Source organism: Mandrillus leucophaeus, unplaced genomic scaffold (assembly GCF_000951045.1).
Source record: "Mandrillus leucophaeus isolate KB7577 unplaced genomic scaffold, Mleu.le_1.0 Scaffold43, whole genome shotgun sequence".
NCBI lineage: Eukaryota > Metazoa > Chordata > Mammalia > Primates > Cercopithecidae > Mandrillus > Mandrillus leucophaeus.
Genome location: NW_012104587.1, coordinates 4,394,201 through 4,408,399, shown reverse-complemented (window position 1 = coordinate 4,408,399; position 14,199 = coordinate 4,394,201). Strand labels below are relative to the sequence as shown.

General features: G+C 59.7%; 1 protein-coding gene across 1 annotated transcript; it reads right to left on the bottom strand.

Moving 5' to 3' along the window:
- Window positions 1-303: 303 nt before the first annotated feature.
- LOC105549180 (FERM domain-containing protein 8) lies at window positions 304-13,988 on the bottom strand (the record flags this gene model as incomplete). Its single annotated transcript, XM_011993599.1, has 9 exons — window positions 13,833-13,988; window positions 13,473-13,557; window positions 11,030-11,197; window positions 6,918-7,019; window positions 6,492-6,550; window positions 6,194-6,360; window positions 3,851-4,072; window positions 1,356-1,479; window positions 304-473 (listed from the first exon to the last, which is right to left on the bottom strand). Coding segments are annotated over exons 2-9 (1,097 nt in total), but the record flags the coding sequence as incomplete, so codon positions are not given.
- Window positions 13,989-14,199: the final 211 nt, after the last annotated feature.

Below are 14,199 nucleotides of genomic sequence, written 5' to 3'. Positions count from 1 at the left end.
CTTGTCTCCATTTCTCGTGTCTCTTGTCCCCCAAATTCCCACTCCCTCCTCCAGGGCCTGCTTCGACGATCCCGCGGGCCGGGATAGCTGCCAGAACCCACAGCTGCCACCGCCACCGGTGTGGAGTCCGCAGACCAGGCCTCCTGACCTCCCAGGGCGGCTCTGGGTCAGCAGGAGTCAAGGCACCCCTTGTACCCAGGCCGCTTTCATCCTCAGGCCCAAGGCAGCTTCTCACCTCCTTCCCTGCCAGCCTGGTGCCTCTAATCGTCTGGGACCCAGGACACCTGGGCCCAGCCTCCCCACCCGTGTGCAGGCACCACCCGCGCTACCTGCTTGGAGTAGATCTTGAGGAGCTTGTTGACAGGCGTGCCCTCGCTGTCTCCGTCGAACTCCAGCCACAGGATGGGCTCCTCCTCCTCAGGGGAGGTGTGGTCCCACGACAGCTCCTGGAAGCGCAGGCCCAGCAGGACGTGCTGGCCAGCAGGAGACACAGAGCCAGGCTTGACCCCTGAGCAGAGGTCTGCTCCCCACCCCATCCCACTCAGACACCACCAGGAGGGGACACCTGGCCAGGGTGTGTGCCTCTCCAAGGCTGAGTCTACATTTGTTCGTGTGTTTCTCTAAGGAGAGAGCCTCAGCTTTCATCAGAGCCTCCCGGGGGCTGCGGTCCAGGGAGGCTGAGATCCCCTCTCCCACAACAGTCCCACCAGCGGGCCAAGCCCCTGACAGCTGGGGATGCACGTGGGGGAGGAGGCAGGTGGGGAAGGGGAGCCTCTTCTATGAGGTCAGGGGTGGCATCTAGCATGAGGCTGAGCTGGGCCCTGCCTCCCAGGGCACAGATGGCAGGAGGGGCTGAGGTCCCTCTTCTGGGACAACCAGAAGCCAGTCAAAACTCCTCTGCTGGCTTAGGGGTGAATTTCTGCCAGGGACAGGTAATCTGCCCCACGGGGCTGGCTGCTGACGCAGCCCTCTACCCAGGGCTGGCCACCAAACGCAGGGAGAAGAGGACATGGTCAGCCGAAGAGGGCTCCCCCGCACCAGGGTCTTCTGGAGCACCAGGCTGCTCTCTAGCCATCAGCCGGGCAGAACAGAGGGCCCTGCTGCCCTCCTTCCACTCAGGGGTGGAAGTCCCAGCTGCGGCCTCCCCTGCCCCGGCCACGCCACAGCCTAGCATGTTGGGCAAGAGGACCCAGGATCACCCTCAGGGGCTACAAAGACATCTGAGGGAGGCAGGGTCCCTCCCAGATAGTCCACCCACCTTGCCCCCAGGCCCCCACAGGCCCAGAGGAACCAGGAAGGCCTGAGTCAGGAGCCCCCTCCCATCCTCTCCACCCTGGAGGAGCTGGGGGCGGTACCTTCTCTCTGCTGTCGATGACGTGCACGCCTTCCAGACTGATGGCCACAGAAACTGGCTTGCGCCCACCCCGGTGCAAAAAGCCTTGGGCCGGCTTGTCAACCTCCCCGTGGAAGAAGGCACATCTAGGGAGGGGACTGGGGTCAGCCTCCGGCCGGCATCAAAAATGCTGAGGGAGGCTGCTCGAGGCCCCAGCCTGGGCCCTGAGAAGCTTCTGCTGTTTGGGTGACTAAACCCGCTCTGGGGAAGGGAGAAACGGAGGTGGGATGAAGGGGAGGCTTTGTGGGGAGACAGCATCTGAGCTGGCAGTGGTGACTGGAGGGAGAAGGGCCTGATGGCACACAGAAGGGTGGGCACTGCAGGCGGAGGGAAGTGCGTGGCCCCAGGCGTGGAGCAAACCAGTCATGTGGGCCTGGCACTTGGTCTGGGGGCCAGGGCTGCGGGAGGCGGCCAGGAGAGCCGGCTGGCCACTGTCCAGGCAGACACCTTTCAGTAGCAGGGGCCTGCTGGGAAGCGCGAGGAGGTGAGGGGAGTGGCTCTAGGGCTCAAAACTGAGAAGAGCTGCCGCCTGTCCCTCCTGCAGCCTTGCCTTCTCCCATCCCTCGGGTTCACCCTTGCCCTCACCACCCACTGAGCCAGAGCCCAAGTTAAACCCCGCTCTCTCCACGCAATGGGACGGAGCCAGAGACCAGCACAGGCCACCTTGAATCCTAGGGCCGTCCGCTCCAGACTCCTCTGGAAGACTTCTGTCCCCCAGGCTCAGCTGATGGCCAGACCTCCGATTTCACTGAGGAAACCGAAGCAGCCAGGAGAGGGCCACCTGCCGGTCAGCAGACATGGCTGTCACCTCCTCCTCAAAATCACTACAAGACCTGTTTCTTCACCCCATTTTACAGCAGGGCTGTGACAGCTGGTCACACTCGCTGTCTCCATCCCTGCTCACGCTCGCCCACCAGGCTGGAGCCCACATCCCTCACTGGCTGCCAGGAGGACAAGCGGGACGTGCGCTCGGAGCTACTGCGGGTGGAGCCCTCCTGCCTTGCTAGGGGCCCAGGGCCCCTTCTCACCTGGCCCACACTTGCCTCCCAGCATCTCTCCAGGCTTCAGGTGCCATCCATATGCATAGGATTCACCAAATATGAGCTCCAGTTCAGACTGCACTAGACACCAGATGCCCACTCGAAGTTGCCAGTGGGGCGCCTAACAAGCATCTCAAAATCAACATGTCCAAAGCAAGCTCCCAGCCGGGCACGGTGGCTCACGCCTACGATCCCAGTGCTGTGGGAGGCTGAGGCGGGAGGATCACTTGACCCCAGGAGTTCCAGACCAGCCTGAGCAACAGGCAAAACCCCGTCTCTACACAAAATACAAAAATTAGGCTGGGCGTGCTGGCTCCCAGCACTCTGGGAGGCCGAGGCGGGCGGATCACCTGAGGTCAGGAGTTCGAGGCCAGCCTGGCCAACATGGTGAAGCCCCGTCTCTACTAAAAATACAAAAATTAGCCAGGCATGGTGGTACGTGCCTATAGTCCCTGCTACTTGGGAGGCTGAGGCAGGAGAATCGCTTGAACCCGGGAGGCGGAGGCTGCAGCGAGCCAAGATCATGACATTGCACTCCTGCCTGGGCAATAAGAGCAAAACTCCATCTCAAAAAAAAAAAAAAAAAAAAAGCCAGGCATGGTGGTACACACCTGTGGTCCCAGCTACTCAGGAGGCTTGCTTGAGCCCCGGAGGTCGAGCCTGCAGTGAGCTATGATTGTGCCACTGCACTCCAGCCTGAGTGACAGAGCAAGACCCTGTCTCAAAACAAAAACAATCACATTCCTAAACTCTCCCTGACCGCTCCACAGCACCGCCCCCAGCTCAGCCGATGGCGAAACCATCTGCCGGGGGCTTAGGCCAGTCCCCTCTGCCTCCTCTCCTTTGCTTCGTCCACTGCACATCCATCTGGCAAATCCTGTCACTCTGCCCTCAGATGCCCTGCATCTGACCATCTCGCCTGTTCTGACCACAGGGCCCGAGCCACACCCCACCCTCTGGTCTCCTGGCTGCCGCCTGCGCCCACTGACAGGCTCTCCTCAACCCCTCTGTTCTCGTCTCTCTCCACTAGAACGTCAGCTTCACCAGGCAGGGGCATGGCGTCTGGCTCAGAGCGGCCTCCAGTGCCCAGGGAGCGCGCGTGCAGTAGGTGCACAGAGCTGTTTGTTTGTGTGACAGAGACAGCCGGCTGAAGGTGAGGTCGGCCGGGCCAGTGACCAGGCGACTGTGCCAGGTAGGAGGAGAGGACCCATCCAAAGGGTCCCAGCCCCTGACAGGGGAAAGGGGAGGAGGACGGGTGCCCAGTTTGGGATGGTGGGGCCTGAGGTGCTCGGGACAAGACACCACTTCATGGGGACACAGCTCAGCTGGGGCAGAAGTGGGCTCACTGGCAGCTGTGCTAGCAAAGCCCAAGGACAGTCTGCGGGGGGTTGGGGGACCGCGGTGCTGTGCCTCTCACCCGTAGAAGGGCAGCTCGTGGCACTTGAAGAGGTAGGCACGGTAGTGGGTGCCCAGGGCGGCCTCGCACCCGCCGTCGCTGCCAACCTCCTGCACCTGGCGGTAGGCGTTCAGCAGGCCCTGCTCGCCCGGCCCGGCCCTGGTCCCGCGGCCCCGGAGGGCAGCAAAGAGACCCTGGCCCCGCTTACAGAGGTGGGCAGGGAGGAAGGAGTCCAGCTTCTCCCTGTGGAGGAAGGAAGACGGGTGCTAGCAGCCCAACTAGAGGTGCCAGGCTCACAGGGGAGGGCGGGGAAGCAGGGCTGCCTGGAGGAAGTGGACACACATCTACTTCCAAATCAGACGCTGGGTAAGGAGCCCAGGAGGAGACCCAGGCACCAGACGGAGGGGGTTCGGTTCTTGGCCCCTCTCTGTAGGGCAGACTCCAGGGCTGGCCTGCCTCTGCCACGAGCAGCTGTACAGTTGGTGAGAAGCACCTCCTGTCCTGCTCCCGCTTCCTCTGTAGAGTGGGGATGGTGACGCCCCCACCTGTCCTGGGTGAGCTCCCCCGGCCCTAAAACCTGACAAGCTCTCCAAGTGCAGGCCAAGGACTGTGATGGGGCTCCCTATGAGGCCCACCTGGGGCTGTCCCTCTGCCCATCCAACCTGAGGTCACCGTCTGAAGCCAAAGGCTCATCCTGCAGCTCCAGATGCCTGCATCTCCAGCCAGGAACAGGAACCCGGGTCCCCCCTTTCCTGCACTTCCCACCAGTCCTGCCTTAGCCAGCAGCCTCTGCACTACAGCCCCATGTGCGCCAGGGTCCCCCACAGGGCCTGGTCCTGTCTCCCAACCCTTCCTGCCTCCTGCCTGGTTGGCTACCACACACCCACCCAGGAAACTCACAGCAGCCGAAGGGACAGACTTCGCCCCCAGAAAGGAAGGAGCCCACCACCCTGAGTGCCCGCAGTGTGCCCCGCACTGCAGAGGTCCCCCTACCCCCACCTGCAAGGGCACACAGACACACAGGGCAGCCAGGCAAGTGAAGGAGGCCCAGGAGGCGGGCCCAGGTCTGCAGCTCACAGCGAAGACGAGAGGCTGAGGGAAGATCTGGAGGCCAAGCAAAGAGCCCCCACCCGCCTGGAATCAGACTGCAGCTGGAGGGTTTCAGAGCAATGTCTGTGTCACCAAGTCAGGACCGCTGGGATTTCTGAACTGGTGGAACTTTTATAACCAAAACCGGTGCAGAGGTTTTAATGCTCTCAATGCTTTGTTCTGCCAGATAAAAACGTGAAAACGCCAATCTACAACCAGCACAGGCTCACAAAAGAAAGGGCATCTCCCCCCGACACACGAAGCAGGAGAGGCCCTGGCATAACCGCAGCCGATTCCCCACCTCAGGCAGCGGCTCCTGTGTGGGCTGGGGACCGGCCATCAGATAAGCTGCAGTCAGAGCGCTCAGTTCTTTTTTTTTTTTTTTTTTAAAGACAGAGTCTCACTCTGTTGCCCAGGCTGGAGTGCAGTGACACACTCTTGGCTCACTGCAACCTCCACCTCCCGGGTTCAAGTAATTCTCCTGCCTCAGCCTCCCGAACAGCTGGGATTACAGGTGCACGCCACCACACCCGCCTACTTGTTGTTTTTAGTAGAGATGGGGTTTCACCATGTTGGCCAGGTTGGTCTCGTACTCCTGACGTTAAGCGATTTGCCTGCCTTGGCCTCCCAAAATGTTGGGATTACAGGCGTGAGCCACCATGCCTGGCCCCTTCACTGGAATTATTTCTAAACCTCAGGATAATCCTCCATGGAGACCAGAGACTGGCCTGGGCTTTGGCAGGGCAGACTCAATCCTCACCACCCAAGGCCCTGCTAAGTTACACAGCAGAGAGCTCAGCTCTTGGAGAAAGGGCTGGGAGGTGGACAACCAGCATGCTGACTGCCTAGGGAACATCCCAGGAGTCTGGAACTAAGCTGGCCTGTTACTGGTGACAAAGGGTCAGTATTTGGTGGTCTGGAACTAAGCTGGCCTGTTACTGGTGACAAAGGGTCAGTATTTGGTTGGTCTTTGGCTGTGACTCCAAAAGCCCAGCTCCTCTGACCTCGGCCGGAGGCAGGGCTCCAGATTCTTCTCCCAGACTTCACTTCACCTGAGGCTCCCACCCAGGGCAGGTGAGGAAAAGGAGGCTGAGGGGCAGAGCAACTACCTAGGGCCAGAGTGAGCATGCGGGGCTGAGGCCTCCTGACTCCAGGACCCTGCCCCAATTTGCGAGACCGAAAACTGCTTGTAAGTTTGAAGACTGCTTGTAAGTTCGATTCCAAGGACAAACTCCCCCATCCAGCGCCCCCGCCTCAGGTCACACAGGCCCTCACCTCAGGGCGCAGGCTGCCGGCTGGCCGGGCTGGTAGGGCCCGAGCTGGACGCGGCACACCAGGGCGCCCAGAGCCTCGCAGTCCTCCACGTCGCACGGATACCGCGCGGCCAGCACGTTGCCCTTGGCCTCCTCATAGAGAAGCCGCAGGACCTCCTCGTCGCGGATCTGCAGGCGGGTGTGGCAGGGAGAGCCGCTCAGCTGGGCTGGGGCGAGGTGCGAATGTCCAGAGGTCTAGGGACAAGGAGGCTGGGCACAAGGGGCTGGGCCTGCTGGGGCTACCAGGGCTCCTGCCTCACCTGGAGCTCCCGCCGCTTTGGGAAGAATACGTTCCTTCGGAACTGCAGGAAAGGCTCATCTGGGGAGACAGGCTAGGTCACTGCCAGGCATCCCCATTCTGCTTAGCCCTGCCCTCTCCCCTGACTGGCCCAGGCGCCGGCCACCAACCTCACCGACCCCGGCTGAGAAAACCGGAGGGCTGTGCAGCGGGTGGAGTGCGCAGCTCATCCCAACGTGCCCCCGCAGCTCCCAGCCCACCCCCACTGGGGCTTCTCTCAGGGACCCCGTCCTCCCCTGCCAGTGGTGGCTATCGGAGCCTGGGGGAGACGCAGGCCCTGCCCCTCAGTCAGGGCAGTTCCTTGCTGGCAGGGCCCTGGCTGGGCTGGGAGCCAGAGCTGCAGACTCAGGTGGTCCTGAGACAAGGAGAGACAGGCAGCAGCACTGACCCATGGCCACGTCGTCGTCCGGGGCACTGGTGAAGCGCAGCAGCAGCTCCGGCCACTGGCGTCCCAGCTTGTAGGGCTGGTGCTTGGGTTTCAGCTGCACCTCTGCAGGACAAGATGGGGAGCGGCCCATGCAGCCTCCAGCCAGTCCAGCGGCTGCCCTCCCACCTTTCACACTGCATAGCATGACAACAGTCACAACCAATAGTAACTGAGCAGGTGCCAAGGGTCCAGAGCCATTTACTCTGCAATAACCCTATCCCCCATTTCACCCATGGAGCAAACGAGCCTCAGAGAGGTCAAGTTCCTTGTCCAAAGTCACACAGCAAGCGACGAGGGTCTGGCTCCAGGCACAGCCAGCCACTAACTGTTCACTGCAGCCCCGGGGCAAGCTGAAGCTGGAGGCTATGGCCGAAGGAAGGTGCTAGGGCACAAAGGAACCCGCAATGCCATCAGGAAGCAGAACCTGAAATTGGCAACTGGGGCCCAGAGACCCGAGGGGCTGCCTTGCCCTCCCCCTGGCAGAGCCTGGGCCTCCCCGTCGTCACTTCCCACCCCCAACACCTCCAAGGAGCTCTAGCTGACCTTCCATCCTGCAAGCTCTGCACCTCTGTGGCCCACCCGCAACCCAGCTCCTGCCTGGCCCTCCCACCTTATCTCCTCTCACTGCCTCTCCCACGCTGCTCCTGCCACCCTGGCCTTCTTAAATCTCCTGACTTGAATCTCAAGTCATCCCCAGCTTGCTTGTGCCAAGGCCTCTGCACCTGCTGTTCCTCTTTTCCTGGACTCCTTTGTCCCAGATCCTCCTGTGGCTGACTCAGGTCTTAGTTCAAGGACCGCCTTCCCTGGACCCCTAACTACTAAGGCAGCCATTCCTCAAAATTTACCATCACCCCGATGACGCCACATCTGTTTACCTTCACAGGCTGATCACTACCTGACATTCCCTGCTGCTGCCACCCACAGGGCTGCGGACTTGTCCACCGCTGTATCCCTGGGGTGCAGTGACCTCACCAGGGGTTGGCAGAATGACCAAGTGCACCAGTCCAGCCCTTCAAACTCCAGGCTGCCCCATGCCACCACTGCTCTGGACCCAGGACTCAGTGCCTCAGGCCAGGAGGGACAAAGCCTTTCAGCTCACACACCAGCACCCACCAAAAAACAGTGGCCATGGGGGTCTCTGCCTTTGAGAGGTGTGAGGCCACTTCCAAGTTCATCCAGAGATGTATGGGGATGTCTGTCACCGGGGTATAGGAGCCAGAGCTTGCTCCAAGCCTCCTGAGCCCTGCCTGATCCACATCTCCCCGCTCTACCCTTCCGTGGTCCCCACTGATGGCCGATCGCCTCTCCTGCTGGCCTGAGGCCAGGGGTCCTCATCTCTGCTCTTTGGGCTATCTGGGCCTTCCACCTGGAAGAGCAGTCACAGCCTCCAATTGGGCCCCCTTCCCACAGCCCTTCGACTCATCCCTGCATCCAGCCTCTGCAGCCCTTTCTTGTCCCATCATTTCTGGTCCCATCATTTCTGGTCCAGATTTCCCAGAGGCTCCACAGCCCTCCTTTACAACCTAAACCCTGGGCCCCACCCATGTCACCATCTCCAGTAGGGAAACACCATTTATTTACCCCCAGTAGTCGCCTCCCTATTGACTGGGTGAAAGGGCTCCATCAACTCCCCTCATAGGGTCCTCATGCTCTCTCTGTCTGGAAACTCAAAGGATGTCAGGGTTGGAGGACACAGAGATCACCCACTTTACAGCGGGGAAACTGAAGCTCGGGAAGGCACAATGCCTGAGGCCACATGGGGCTAGTGGCTAAACCAGGAACAGAGCTCTGCTTCCTAAACCTCCCTTCACCATACTTTAGGTTCTAAAGATCCAATGGTGGTTGGGCGCGGTGGCTCATGCCTGTAATCCCAGCACTTTGGGAGGCTGAGGCGGGTGGATCACTTGAGGTCAGGAGTTCGAGACCAGCCTGGTCAACACAGCAAAACCCCGTCTCCACTAAAAATACAAAAATTAGCCAGGCGTGGTGTCACTTGCTTGTAATCCCAGCTACTCGGGAGGCTGAGGCAGGAGAATCGCTTGAACCCAAGAGGCGGAGGTTGCAGTGAGCCAGAATTGCACCACTGCACTCCAACCTGGGCAACAGAGTGAGACTCTGTCTCAAAAAAATAAAAAATAAATAAATAAAATAAAGTTAAATTAAGTTCCACCAGTGCCTTCCCTCCAGTATTCCCAGCATCTAGAATACCACGTAGCCTGAGAGAGGCTTTGCACGTCCTCGTGGAACGAGCGCAGTAACTGACTAGATGGGGCCTAGAGACACCCTGGAGATAAGGATGCCCTTCCTGCTGTCTACAGCCCAGCCCTGACCAGCCTCAGCCCCAAGCCCCAGCAACTCAAAAGACTCCTTCCTGTCTTCAGTGCAGTCCCAGAACTTCCAGATGGGGCCTTCCTGCCTGGAGACTGTTGTCTAAATGGGACGGAAGGTCCCTGGAGCCCTGTTCCATGCAGAGCGACAATGGCATTGAGAAGGCTAAGTCCTGCCAAAACATCCGGTATGAAGGGCAGCTCCAGAAGCCGGCGCCCCTCCCTGCCCTTGCAGGGCACTCGCGGCCCTGGAGCATCTGTCACTGGTTCACCCTATCAGGAGTGTAGGGGCAGGGGGGCAAGGGTTCTGGGAGGCCCAAGTCACAGCTGAAGTGGCTTTTCAACCTCCCTGAACCCAGCCTGGGAACAGAGTGGGTGCTGACTATGTGCCGGGGTCTTCTGCCACCATCCTCCTGCGTGGGCTGGGCAACAAAGCAGCCCATTCATGTCAGTTCCAGCCTCCGGCTGTGGGAGCGGGAATGTGGCGAGGAGGGAGCGGGGATGGAGGAGGTGAGAGGCGGAGACAGGCTGCCCAGCAGGCTCGGGGAGCTTCTCGAGGCAGGGCAGGGGCCGACCCATGCAGAACTGTACCCCTAGCTTTCAGACACAAACCAAGGGGCCCACAGTCCTGACCCGAGGCCCGGAGGTGAAGGGGAGGTGACTGGGCTGGGCATGGGGCGGCCGAGGAGCCGGGGCAGCAGGAAGAGGATGGGCGAGAAGCTCCCAGCAGCAGCTGAGCAGGAAGCTCCTACTGGCAGAGGGGAGGGGGTGGAGGGAAGGATAAGGGTGGGGAACGGGGACGCCAAATGTTCCCTCTCCCCCCACCAGCAACCTCAGAAGACATAACCCTTGGGCCTGACCCAGGCTGCCCTGGGACTGGTCACCCCCTTCTTGCCTGCGTTCCTCTACAACGAAGGGAATGTGTAAGCTAAGAAAACTCGCCTGGCCATGGCACCGATTTACTAAACAACGACATGGGGCAGCCTCTTCCTTGACCCCCTCCTGTGCGAACCAGCAGGCTCAGAGACCCTGTTCACTGAGGGACCCCGGGCTGAGGGTCCAGAGAGCCACTGCCCCCAAGTCCCTCCATCTTGCAATCTCAGCCTGAAAGGGCAGGATGTGGGTGGTCACGAGGCCAGCCAGGCAGGGCTGGAGGCCCCCCTCCCAGAGAAGTCAAGTCTACTCTTCCCACCCTCGCTAAGAGCCTCAGGGTCAGAGGGGCACTTCCTGGGCCATGTCCCTTCTCCTCCCTGTTCCCAAGGAACAGAAACAGTTCAAAGAGGCCGACCGGGAAGCCACTCAGGTCTGAATCTGTCTTGCTCCTGCCACACAGTGGTCTCACCACCTTAACCACAACTTCCTCATCTGCAAGACTGGCCTGGGCCTGAGGATAAGGTGAAATCAAGGCTCCCAAACACCACCCAGGTTGTGGCAAAGGTTATGCTCGGCAGACAAGGCCCCCTTCCTCCCTCCCTCCCTCCTGCAGTACCGTTCCCAGACCACCCAGCCCCAGCACGACCTGGGGGCAGGCGTGGCCACCCCTCCACCACCAGCAGAAAGACAGACAGCAGGGCCAGGAGCGGGGGCCTTCTCAGGGCTCTAGGTGCTTAGATGGGTGGACAGCTCAGGATAAACCCAAGTCCCACCTTCCCCCATGCGCAGCGGCTCCAAACACTGCCCCTCCCTCCTACACTGGTCAGTGCTCTTCCAACCCTCCAGCCTGGGCTCCTCACTGCCAAGCCTTACCCAGCAGAGGGGAGACCAGCCAGAGCGCGAAGACATCCAGGGCAATGTCCGGGAGCTGCAGGACCTCGCGGACGGCGCGGTGCAGCTCATGGGCACTGAGCGAGGGTAGGTTCTCCACAGCCAGGGGCACCACCGTGTCATCCGCCAGGTATACCAGCACGTCAGCCGCTGTGATGGAGGCCAGGCAGGCTCAGCTGAGGCCTCTGCCTGGCACAACCAGGCCAGGCCAACCAGGTACCCTCTACCACCCACTGGGGCTGGAGCCCCCACCCTATACCCCTCAGGGGTGACCAGGGCTACACTCCTGAGACAAGAGTCCACGCCAGAGGCGAGCCCCAGCAGCCCCCAAAGACCCTATCATGGCTGCTGTCTATTAGTGCTTCCTTGACGCCCTCAAACCACCCAGAAACCCAGTAACTCCTGCCCAGAGACCAGCCCCACCCCAATCCCCCAAGATTAAAATTAAGCCTGGCCATTGCAAACCTGCCCCTCACCGCCATAGCTGCCCCAAGGATTCAGCTGTTCTGCCCTGAACAAGAACATTCCACCGATGTGAAATTACGGCACAGAGAGGCTGAAACCATCCTGAGGCTATGGCAGTCTGTCTGTCTGTCTGGCAGCAGCGAGAGCTGGTAACCCACTGCTGTCCTCAGGCAAGTCTCTCTCTGACTCAGGCTAAGATGGGAAGAGAGGATTCCTTAGGTCACCCAGGTTAAAGCAAGTTCTCAGCTTCCTTAGGACTCTTCAAGTCTTAGGACTCTTTAAGCCTCAGGAGTCAATACTGGGTCTTTCAGGTCAGCCTGAAGCAGCCTAGGGAAGAACAGCCCAAATAGCTGAGAGTTCCCTGTGACAACTTGTGGGTTCCAGAGCCAAACGGAGACACCTAGAAGAGCAACCAGATTCAAATCCCCATCCCTGGGACTGCAGGCAAGGCGAAGGAACGCCGAGCTTTGGGGCCGACATACTCGGGTTCCCATCCCTGCCTGGTCGCTGGCCAACTTCAGCGAGCCAATTTAAGTGTCAGTTGCCTCATCTGTAAAAGTAGAGCTAATACTCCTCTCTCCAAGAGTGTGTGGAAGGGCACGGTTTCTCGTCTACACAAGGGAAGGTGCTTCTTGGACCCCCAGTCTGTTATGCTCCAGCAGCTACTCTCAGAGATCAAAAAATCACTTCCAGGAGGCTCAGGTTCAGATCCACTTCACAGGCAAGGAGAACTGAGGCACTGGAAGCTGTAGTACGTGATCACCTGGACAGCTTCCATAGCCTGCCTGCGACTTAACCTCCCTAGGGCCCAGTTTTCTCCCTATCAAATGAAGATCATGATCCCTGCTTTCTTTTTCTCTTTTTCTTTTTCTTTTTTTTTGAGATGATGGAGTTTCACTCTCATTGCCCAGGCTGGAGTGCAATGGTGCAATCTCAGCTCACTGCAACCTCCGCCTGTCGGGTTCAAGCGATTCTCCTGCCTCAGCCTCCTGAGTAGCTGGGATTTCAGGCATGCGCCACCATGCCCAGCTAATTTTGCATTTTAAGTAGAGACAGGGTTTCTCCATGTTGGTCAGGCTGGTCTTGAACTCTCGACCTCAAGTGATCTGCCTGCCTCGGCCCCCCAAAGTGCTGGGATTACAGGCGTGAGCTGCTGGGATTACAGACGTGATCTACTGTGATTACAGGCGTGAGCTACCGCGCCAGGCCTGATCCCTGCTTTCAAAAGGCTATTTGGGAGAAAATGACACAGCTGGGTGCGGTGGCTCACACCTGTAATCCCAGCACTGTGGGAGGCCAAGGCGAGCAGATCACGAGGTCAGGTGATCGAGACCATCCTGGCTAACACGGTGAAACCCCGTCTTTACTAAAAATACAAAAAATTAGCCAGGAGTGGTGGCGGGTGCCTGTAGTCCCAGCTACTCAGGAGGCAGAGCTTGCAGTGAGCCAAGATCTCGCCACCGCACTCTAGCTGGGCAACAGAGCAAGACTCGGAAAGAGAGAAAGAGAGAAAGCAAGAGAGGAAAGAAAAGAAAGAACGAACAAACACAAAGAAAAGATACAGAGAAAGTGAACGTGTCACTTTTCTATGTTGCCCAGGCTGGTCTTGAACTCCTGGGCACATGTGGTCTGCCCACCTTGGCCTCCCAAAGTTCTGGGATTACAAGCGTGAACCACATCAGACCTCACTTTTCATTCATACAATCTCATTTGAATTTCACAGCTATGTTAAATAAGCTCATTTTACAAATGAATGTGAGATTCACGAGGACCCAACCTGGCCAGTAAACTAGTGACAGAGCCTCTGACTTCTGTGAGTTTTCCACATCTGAATGTACCTTATTATTTCTTAGTTGATACATAAATTATCTTTAATGAAAAACAAGACAAGCCAGAGCCACTTCTCCAGGGCTAGCGTCCCAGGAGGGTGTGGAAGAAAGGAGATGCGGGCGGGACCCACCTCGGGCTCCCACGGAGGACACGCTGCTTCGGTGGGACCGCTCAGCGGGGCCGGGCTGCCCGGTACTGCCTTCTGTCCCGTCCATCTGCAAAGGCAAAGAGAAACAGCAGTTACCGGGAGCCAGGGATGGGGGAGTTGGAGGTCTCCTCAAGCTCTCAGTGAGGACGGTAAGGGGTCCCGGGCTGGGTTCGCAAGGTTGAGCGGCGCTGCCTGGAGGGGCCAAGAGTGCAGACCGGGCACTGGTGGGAGGGGTGCGGGTTGCTACGGTCAAGAACGGAGGTCGACCGGGATGCCCAGGCAGGACAAGGCGCACCGCCAGCCGGGGACGGGGGCCCGGGCCAGACGTCGCCGTGCTCTCACCACGCAGGGACACAGAGCCCGCCACCTGAGAGGCCAGGCTCCTGCCCGGAATCCTGCTCCGCCGCCAAGCCCGCCACTGGCGGCACTCCGGCTCCCGCTAAGGATCCAGCTGTCCGGGAAGCTACGCGGAAGCTGAGGCTGGAGGAAGCGCGGCGCGCGAGGCCCCGCCCCTCCGGCCGACGGGAGCCAATGGGAGCCCAGGGCCGCCCCGCGCGGCCCGCGCATGCCCGGACGCCAGCCTCGCGTGTCTCGTCACGCCCGTGGGGTGGTGGCGTCACGTACAAGCCCCGCCACCACCCGAGTGATCCAGGGCTAGTTTCCCCTCACAAAGGCCCCGAGTGTTGGTCTGTAAGAGGGTTTGGCGAAG